Source organism: Halichoeres trimaculatus, unplaced genomic scaffold (assembly GCF_033239565.1).
Source record: "Halichoeres trimaculatus isolate MK-OKI-2021-1 unplaced genomic scaffold, fHalTri1.1 fHalTri1_scaffold_5, whole genome shotgun sequence".
Taxonomy (NCBI): domain Eukaryota; kingdom Metazoa; phylum Chordata; class Actinopteri; order Labriformes; family Labridae; genus Halichoeres; species Halichoeres trimaculatus.
Window position 1 is genome coordinate 23010340 of NW_027437183.1, and position 10195 is coordinate 23020534.

General features: G+C 41.2%; 1 protein-coding gene across 1 annotated transcript; it reads right to left on the reverse strand.

Annotated features, from left to right (window-relative positions):
* Positions 1 to 1217: 1217 nt before the first annotated feature.
* unm_hu7912 (un-named hu7912) lies at positions 1218 to 8913 on the reverse strand. The gene is made up of 2 exons (XM_074671206.1): positions 8662 to 8913; positions 1218 to 5839 (listed from the first exon to the last, which is right to left on the reverse strand). Exon 2 carries the CDS (start codon positions 5785 to 5787, stop codon positions 2590 to 2592), a length of 3198 nt encoding a protein of 1065 aa, XP_074527307.1. The 5' UTR covers positions 5788 to 5839; positions 8662 to 8913; the 3' UTR covers positions 1218 to 2589.
* Positions 8914 to 10195: the final 1282 nt, after the last annotated feature.

Sequence of the window (10195 nt, forward strand, 5' to 3'; positions counted from 1 at the left end):
TAACCTGTACTCATTTTGTAACCGAGTTCCTCCTCATATTTTTAAAAATGTCCTACTTTGGTGACCTTACCTTGTCATTGTTACCTCACCTTAAATCCATTCCCAGACTGCTTTATTATGGTGCTTGCAAATTTTTCATTCTGGTGATTTAAAGGGAAGGATTTAAATCAAAGACAGCCAAAGAACAATATTAATAAGGTCAGTATGTTACGTGTGCATGAGTGTTTCAAATCATCTGATTATAGACAATAGCAAGACATTGGGTGCAGTGCAGCTCATCAAATGTAATACATACATGTTTCCACTAGATGGTACTCTAACAACACTTTACAGTAGCACTTAACAGAGTACAGAAAATACTTGAGTGATGTAAAACCGGTGCTCTAACGTGAATCATAAAAAATAGCAAATTTAATGAAAAAAAATGAATGCCTTTTTAAAATGATGCAAATTACCGTTCGTGTTTTTTTTTCTAAATGTAAACCACTGCTTTCACAGACAGAGCAGGATATACTATTGAGTTGAGAGAATAAGGTTTGCTCTATTTTTATTTGACAGCAGCTAATAGCTTGACAAATATCACGTCTCCATCAGAGTCAAGCTTAACCACATGTAAATTACATGTAAATGTTGATTGTCAATACAGTTTATCCCCACAGCTTATTTTTGCCTTGAATCAACAGTTTCTGTAATTATGTTTACCTTAAACAGGAGTTGAATTTGGTCACTCAAAAATGGTTTCCTTGACACCAGGTAGATCAAGGGAAGAACAAAAGTATGGATTAGCAAATAGATTGTTGTATTTTTTGATGGCTTTCATTAAAGAATGTTACAACAACAAACTAATGACTAACAACTCACCAATGGTGTGTATCTGTGTTTTTGTTGTTTTTTTCTTTAAACAAAAAACTACATATACATACCATTATGTAATAAAACATACTGTTGGAGTTTTTTGTTACACTACATCATCTCAGAATTCTGCATTGAACAGAGCAATGCATGAATGGGATTCTCCCCCAAACAAGTAAAATAAGAAAACTTTGCATCTTTTTTTCAGGTGTCTTGTGCAGTTCTGCGCTAAAAAATACCAAAAAAATAGTCTGACTCCACTCCTATTAAATGCTTGTCATCTTAAACTTGTACTTTTTAAAGTGGACAGTCACACCAAACATCTGCTCCTGAGCGATCTAAAAGAAAACTGCAAATTCACAAGATTGCTTGTTAAATTCCATTTATTATATATTTATATATGGGTTATAAACATCACAAAATAGAAAGTTGAGGAAGGTCTTGCACAAAGATATATATATTATCAAGTAAAAGAGCAACCTTAGATTAGTCAACATTGGCAATTGAAGCAGGCATGTCATCATCATCATATCAGTGTTTAGTGCTGCAGCTGTGTTAAAGACATTCTCAGTTTATAATTTAAGTTTTAGTGCAAACAAAGTCTTTGCAGCTCTTGGCTCCAAGATATTATTCAATATCATAATAAAATAAGATTTTTAGAATATAGATAATAAGGTTGCTCTTTTATTGCATATTATTTAAAACGTAATGTGTTACTCGTTACAATAAGGTCTCAAGTTCATGATGTTCAAATTATCTTATATTCAATATATATACCTCTTACATTTCTAAGCATCAAATGGTATTTCATAACATAATAACTTTAGTTTAAAGCAATATCAATATTAAAATACCTGAATATAAATTACATGCTTTGAGCAAAATAATTGTTCATTTACAATGGTATTTCAAACAACCTAAGTCCAGAGCTATCAAGGCTTTACAAATAGCGTAACCTATACATTGCTTTGTGTCAAATGCATTTTTTTAAATCGACTGAAGGCCACTTTCAAACAAAGCAATTTACACAATGACATCAAGTCTTATGGTGAAATGAGTTTGAACTAATATTTCAATGAATGGGGAAACAAATAGGCAACCTGATTGTACTTCTTTAACTTTCAAACAATAACTTATATAGGTTTGATTAAAAATATATCTACACAACTACAGTATACTGGGGAAATAATACTTTTGTAGTAAACAGCTGTGATATTACAACCACTGCAAGATATAAATTTCAGATAGAACATTTGGTAAAGAAATCAACAGTGGATGTCTTACATTAGCTGGATGAAAGATGGGCTGTGCCTACAATTTGGTGGTGGCAATGAGATGTTTTTGACATAAATATTGTGTGCTTCATACAATGTCCGCTGGAACAGCACAGATCATACATGTTCACATCTTAAACACCTGGATAACTGGGTTTGTGCCTAGTCTACATGCAGGCTATTTACTCTTCTGAGTGCAACAGGATCAAAATAAGCCAGTAACAACATAGGGCAACCTGTAAAAGTCTGTGTGTATAGACTGAACGTGTGTGTGTGTCTGTGTGTGTGTTTGTGAGAGTGTGACAAAAGAGAAATAGAAGAAAAAGAGAGAAAGAAAGAGAGATTGGTCACAAATATCATCATATTTCCATATCAGTTTTCAAGTTTGCTAAACCACACCATGTATTTACAGTATGTACATTTTGTGTAGCTGACATCATCATCGTTACGAACTAGTGCTTTACTATATAATGTCATCCAAGAGATGAGGGGTACCCACCCAGTCCAGTGTTCTTGGCTCAGAGGCAGCCATGATCATGCACATGAACTGTTTCCCTGTTCTCTTATCTATGGGATAAATAGTGGTTGGAGTGAACCTTTTGTTGCTCTCTACAAACTCACACAGCTGATTGTAGATAGTAGGGTACTCATGACGAAGAAACACTCCTCTGGTCCTGAGCTCTCGCTGGATGTTGACAAAGCACACCTCTCTGGCTTTTCTTCCCTCCTCGCCCTCCTTGTCGATGTCCGGTGTGCCTGGAGGAGGAGTGAGGATGAGCGTTTCCATTTCGCTCTCCTTTTTGAGCACCTTTTTGTCAGGGCTTGATGATGCCAAGGACACCTTTGCATATTTGCGAACTGTTGGTGCTTGGATCCTCGGTGAAGGTCTGTTAGGCACTAGTTCACCAACAGCTATGGATACATTCAGAAGAAAACATTCATTGGGGTCATACTCATTACCTGCCAGCTGCAGCTCCTTGCAGTATTCACCAAGGTTGTCCTTGAAGCTGTCCAGCTCTCTGAGAGAAAGGTACGTAGGAGACATGAGGAGGCTCTCCAGCCCAACTTGCAGGAAGTTTTCAGTTGTCTCTGGATTCGCGAAACCAAGAAAGAGAACACCTCTCCCTCTGGAGAGGTAGCCAGCTTTAGCAACCCGAGAGAAGGCTTTGTGGATCTCTGAATTCTCTCTGCAGAACTTGAGTGTGTGCCGACACACACTGTTGACTCGACCGTACAAACAGGTCTCTTTGTGTATTTCCCAGTCGTCCCTTCGACAGTTTCGTGAGCAGTAGAAGGTGTAGCAACTGTGACATGATTTGTAGTACAAGCATGCGTTGAACATATTCTCAGTCCGATTGCACTTCTTGTTTGCACACACCATAGTGTCGTCTTCGTCTGTGCTGTGGTCAGGAGAACACTCTTCTGCACTCCTTTGTAAAGCATCAAATCCACTATCAGGGTCTTTGATTGTGTCAGGACTGGATTTAGAGGACGGGAGCGGTGTATTCAGACCCCCTAAGTTTTCGAGACCTGAAGATCCTCTGTCTTTGTCATCGTCTTCAGAGATCAGTTGTTTGAGCTGGTCTAAAAGGTCTACACTTGACTTTCTGCTAGTAGGTGGTTTGTAATCGATCACCAAATCAGCTAAGAGTTCATCCAGTTGCTCTAAACTCTGCTGAAGAGAGAAGTTGTTGTGTTTTCTGTCTTTGGTTGAATCTGTCTTGTTAGATGTCTGCTTCTGGTGCGTTACTCTAGGAGATGGTGTCTTTTCCCCATCCAGCATATCCCAGCTGACGGAGTGCACTTCACGCCGCTTGCTCTTTCCTGCACTTAGGTCATTGTCAGTTATGGTGATCTCTGGAGTAACAAACCAGTGCCCACTCTTGCTATTCCTCCATGGATTGCTTGAGGTCTTCTCTAAAGAGTTTTCAGAGAGTGACAGGGCAGCGTAGCGCCTTGGTGAACTCGAGAGGTTAAGAATAACCGGCTGAGATGTGACATCAGAGGATGCTCCATGCCTGGCTTGATAAAACAGATTCTCGTAGCTTCGCCCACGAGGCACTGATTGCTCTCTGTCATGCCGGGGATACAGAATGTTGTCCCAAGACTTGGAGTGGTTTCTGACCTCTGCTCCAAGCCTGCCAGTCTCCATACAGTTGTTAAACCAAGGGGGTATAGTGGGATCTTGGCCCATTCTGGGAGGTGTGATCTGAGAGGACTGGTTAGAGTAACCTGATATGCTTGAGCGATACCAGTCATCGGAAAAGGCCTGGGACATACGAGGGCGTCTGCGACCCTCCGTATGATATGGCCTTGGAAAGTACTGCTCCTCTGGGGAGCCATATGGTTTAGGATAAAACAACCTCGGGTTGCTCATGTGGTATGGATTGAACCGATCGTCTCCATAAAATGATCTCGACAGGGGGGTTTGAGAAAAGTAGGATCCTGCCTCACTTGTGGAGTAAGGCCTGCTATATACGGAGTTCACTGAATCCCTGTTAGAGGGCTGATCAGTGTAAAATGACCTGACAGGAAGGGTGTGAACCCAGCGAGTCCTTGGATCATACGGACCTGTTATTGTACTACCATGGCTGGTTAGACTGGACCGATCATCCTGGTAGTATGATCTAGAGTATGGATGGACTGAATACCGGACAGGGTCCTCTGTATAGAAAAACTTGGTTGGTATGTTTGGATTTGAGTACGCTCTTTGTTCCTGACTGAGATATGGTGCCGTAGGAGACGGCATTCTGTGCATGTCTAAATGCTGGTAAGAGATCGGAGACAGGCTGGTATAGTGGTACCCTGGTCTAAAGTCTCCACTGTAGCATTCGCTCGGAGTGGGCGTTGGTGAGGACACGATCTGTCGTGGAACATATAAACCTCTACTGCTGGCCTGGGAGTATCTCTGCCAAAGGTGGTCAGTCCTTAGGTTGGGAACCTGCCTTGCTGTGTGCTGCAGAACAGAAGCATCTGGTTTAATGTCCACACGGCACCTGACGTGAGGAGTGATGGCTGGTTTATCCGGTTTATCCTCCTCAAAACAGTCAGAGACGTAGAGAGGAGTATTGTGTTGCAGTTTGGAGGGATGCACATCATTCAAAAAAGCCCTGTTTGAGGAGTACGACTCTCGTGGTGTTTCAGAAGTCCTCACAGTGTCAGACCCAGCCTGGGGTGCATCCCTCCCCTTACTGGCCCCTGGAGGGGACACTGAGATGGGCACAGGAGTGAGGGTGGCCTTGATTCTTGGAGCACTTTTAGATCTTGTTCTCTTTTTAGAATCTGACCATGTTAGATGGCTGGTTTTGTCCTGGCTGGACTGCTGCTGAAACTGCCTGGTGTTGAACAGATCAGGGGATGAAAAGCGGAGGTGCCCGGGTTGATCGAGTCCATTCCACATGAGATCTTTGTTCAACGCCTGATGCTCAGTCCTCTTGTAAGGGTACTCCATGGAGGAAGAGAAGGACTGGGGGTCATCCAGTGACTCGATAAAGTCAAAGCTGCGGCAGTGTCTTTTGTTAATGATTTCTGGTTTGTCAATCATTTTCAAGTCACATTGCTGAGAGGACTGGAGAGAAACGGAGTGATCAGAGAGGGGATTTAGAGAAAAGTCCTGATACAGAGTTGACGCCAGTATATCAGGGGGATGGGTTCGGGTCATCTTAAAGGAACTCCAATCCTCTCCATTCACTGTGATTTAAGATCAACACAGCCTGTGGAGAGAAAGAGATAAATGAAACAAATACAAATTAGTACAATGTAGAGCTGTGAGAGGCTTCAGAGAGGCAGGAAAATACAATGAGGTCACTTAAAATTTAATAAGTCTGTGAAGTGAAGTTCACTCCATTTACTAAATAATAATGTTTTAGGCATGTATTACCTAAATAAGATTGTTTTTGTATTAGTGTGTATATCTACCAACCAAGTTTATTGATATTTTGTACTTTTGTGCTCCTCTTAATTTATGGCTGCCAATTTTGTGTGCTGTGTTTGTTTTTATGGCAGATCAAGTTGCCCGGAGCTGTATGTTTCTCAGGCAGCATTACCCGAGGCTAATTTCCCCAGGGCTACAGCAAATTACGCCTAATCCAATCTAATCTGATCTCAGATGTAAATGTATCTCTACAGTTACACAAGACACATGTTCGTATCAATGTTTGCTGATTTAAATGATGAAGATGCTCATTTACTGATCAAATTAACAGCCAGAGAACAACTTGACTCTTAGGCTATGTGACAACAAGTCATTGTTTAAAAGACCACAGTTGGTCGGGTTACATTCAGCACATGGGAAGAGGTCGATTAGATGAAGGACTAAGAGTTTATTCTTGTTAAGCAAATGGAGAACAACACTTGCATGATAGTATATCTAATTGTATGATAAAATAAAACCACTGAATTAGTATAATCCATGTATTACCTAAACTAACAACATTACATCACACAATGAGTCTTAGTCACTATTATGATCTTAAAATTACAACTAGTTACATTACAGCTCCACATTGTAAACAAGGTGACACTAAATGTTATTATTCACAATTATATAAAGACAACCAAAATCAATCTCTGCTTTATGAGCACCCAAAGTATGTTTTAGGTTTTCAAATATCACAGAAAAAATGATGCCTTTTCAACAATGGATTCCTGTGTCATAAACACATGGGCTTCTTGTTGGCACCCACCCACAAGCTAACCCTGAGTTGCCATCTGTTCACCATGAAGGGAAAGGACTGACCAGCCGTCTCTCTGTCATGTCTCCACAGCACACCTAAATATCATGGCGGTTCACACACGACCAACCTCGACAGACAAAACAACACCAAAGAGGATTTTAATAAATTACACAGCAGCTGTACAGGCACACAGCACTTTGCCTCTCATTTGAAAGGCTTACCAAGTCCTAGATTTGCATTTGTAGTTATAAGAGTATTAACACATTGCAAATGAGCACCAGATTATTTATGAGGTACCTAAACTTTACATTTTATGGTTTCATTTTATTTGCAGTGTCATCTTTTTGGCCGTCGTTTCCCATTTTTTAAATCTTGTAGAGGTATCATGTCCTCCTTAGTCAGCTGATCTTAAAAATCAAAGTAATGTTCTGTAACAATACCAGCCATATTATCATCAGTGGGATATTAATCACTCATATCTGATGATGGCTGGATGCTATATTATACAGATACAGCTCTTTATCTCTTGAGTATGGAAATATAAAAACACAAACCACTTTTGTAGGGAAAAAAAAACATCTCTCTGTTAAATTCCTTTTATTTTGTGTTGTAAAAATAAAGCGGGTAAAAGAAAAATAACAAAGGCCTTTACATCAAATTTTTATTCATAATTTTGAATAAAAAGCTCTAGTAGTGAGTAGGGTGAGCAGTTTATGGCCACTTCTATTTTTAACAGCCACCCAGATTTATTTAAGTAAGTGATAAGAACAACAGCTCCCACTATTGTTGTACAGAGGGTTTGCAAAGACACTGTTAAATAATAAGCCCTAAAAAAGCTGCTGTACAAGTCCTTAGAGAAATGCAACAGTGCCTGGATGATTTAGGAGATTAATCAAATAGCACACTTAAGGTCTGGATCTACAACAGACCATTAAAGACATCACCACTGACCCCTATAGACACAGTTTTATGTCCCTGTAGAAATCTTTTGGGGCTTTTTCTGCTATAAAAAAAACACCTGAGCAGAGATTTCTCTTCAGTGACAGGAGTGAAAACATCCTTGAACTAAGTAGGTACGTGCACTCCTTCCTCTACTCTTATTCATGATCTGAGGCTGCTGTTCAACAGTGGACTGCACTTTTCGAGCTCAAGGAGAAGACCACATGCCATGTGCTGTCTCCATGGCTACAGCAAAGACACCGTGAAACACTCCTGGAGTTGCACACAGAGGGCACAATTTCAGCCTGAAAAAAAAAAACATGGCCTCATAATCAATATGGATGGCTTTAATGTTCACTGTGTGGGCAAACTCCATCTGTAGCACAGAAGTTCAGCTTCACTTTGACCTTATCAAAAGATGTAGCAACACCTGAAGAGCCTTTCTACTGGAATCAAAGCTGTATCTCTCACTCTACAGTGTATTCATGTTGTAAGAGGTCGCTGCTCCTGTTGTTGTTGTTTTTTCCTTTTTTCTTTTTTTTTCTTTTTGGCCAATTTGTACCAAAGACAAACTTCGACGTGTGTCCTCCAGCCCCTTTAAGAGATTTTTCAGACAAAAACAAACATAATGCAGATTCGCCTCCCCATGGAGCCACACCGAGGCGGCGCATTCAGCCTTGAAGCATTACCAAATACTCGCACTAACGCACTTGTGAGCCCCTGTTTTATTTTGGTGCTGCGGCACGGGCGGCCCTCCATCCTTTGAGGCTGACCTAATGCCTTTGCGCGCGGAATGACATCATTTGCGGTAAATAAAGGAGGAGGCTGCGGGTTCAAACCAGGACAGAGGCGGAAAAAAATGAGTTGGGCATAGTTTTGAAATGTCAGATTACGAAGAGTGAGTGAGTTAGGGGCCTTACCGTCTCGTCAGTGAGTGGATCCTCTGCGGTGGACATGGTGAAGCAGCAGCCCGTTCCTCAGCAGCTTCACCCGTTACCGCACCTGCCGCAATCCTCCCGGAGCCGAGCAGTCCTTCATACTGCCTTACATGTTTCCTCCTTCACGAAGCGATGCTCTCACACTCGCTTATGTCTTTTTTAGTGTGTGTGTATGTGTGTGTTTGTGTGTATGTGTGTGATGGAGAAGAAGGAGGAGGTGTGTCTGAGCCTGCGCCTGTGCGCGTGCCTCTGGAGGCGTGGTTGTGCGTGTTTTCACGGTGAGGGAGGGTGGTGTTGGAGGATATTGGTGTTGGTGGGAGGTGGGTGTTCAGTCTCGAAGCAGCAATGCGGTGTCATCTTAGAGTGCTGAGCCCTGAGGACAACTGAATGGGCACTTCCGGGGGGAGCTGCTGCTAGTTTCGCTAACCGTGCGGTGAGAGGTGCTTTGTTATCACATTTCTTCACCGTGAGGCCAAACATCTCTGACACCAACATTTGTTTGTACAAAGTTTGCAGACAGGGCCTCTCCTACTCTCTCAGGTCACTTCTGGTCTTCTTCCTACACTGCTGAGCATGCAGGAGACGTGGTGATGAGGAAAATAAGACCTGTGCCAAAATACTGTAATATACTTCATGTTTGGACCGAAACGAACGACATATGCCTGGCTGACTCTTAACCAATATGCCAATAATTCTGCCATATCACACCCCAGTGACTTTTGTTCACTGAACAGCTCAAAACTACAGAGAAACATGAAATATCTTTCTAAAGACACGCATGTACATCTACACGTTTGGCTTGAACTAAGGCTTGAACTTGTAAATGTCTGAAATTTTTCCTGATAGATGGTTAGGGCCCTGCCTTTGGATTTCTATTGGTCTGTTCATCGATTAATCGGATGGCTGCAGCTTTATTGATATTGACTGTTTGTCCAAACGTGACCTCTTTGGCCTGAGTTACTTCCCTTGTTATCATCTGGACAGGAGCATTGGCACCTAAAAATGCTCTGGTTCCCCTCTGCAGGACTGTACAAACCTCTCTTAAAGGCTTCCACTTGTTGTCATGTTGCAACTAAAATGTCATACACATATTACTGGGGTTGTTTTTAATGGACCCTCACAAAATGATCCCTATTTTGAGCAGTACCAGTTTTGAGTAATGAGAACAGTAATGTACTGAGAACAAAATGTGAAAATTTTTAAGAGCTTTGCTGTGAAACCTCCAACTAAGTTTGGGAGAATTCAAGGGGCCCCTTTGAAATCTAAAATAATAGTAATAATAATAATAATACATTTTATTTGGAGGCGCCTTTCATGACACCCAAGGCCACCTTAAAACAAAAGATAAAAAACATCGTAAAACATCATTAAAACAAATCATCAGAATAAAAGCAAGTGAGGTGCACAGTGTTCAATTAAAGTGAGTAAGCTAGTTTAAACAGATGAGTTTTGAGTTGAGAAAGGCCCCTCAAAAATCCCAGTTCTGCTCCTTATCCCTAGTTTTTGCACATGCACG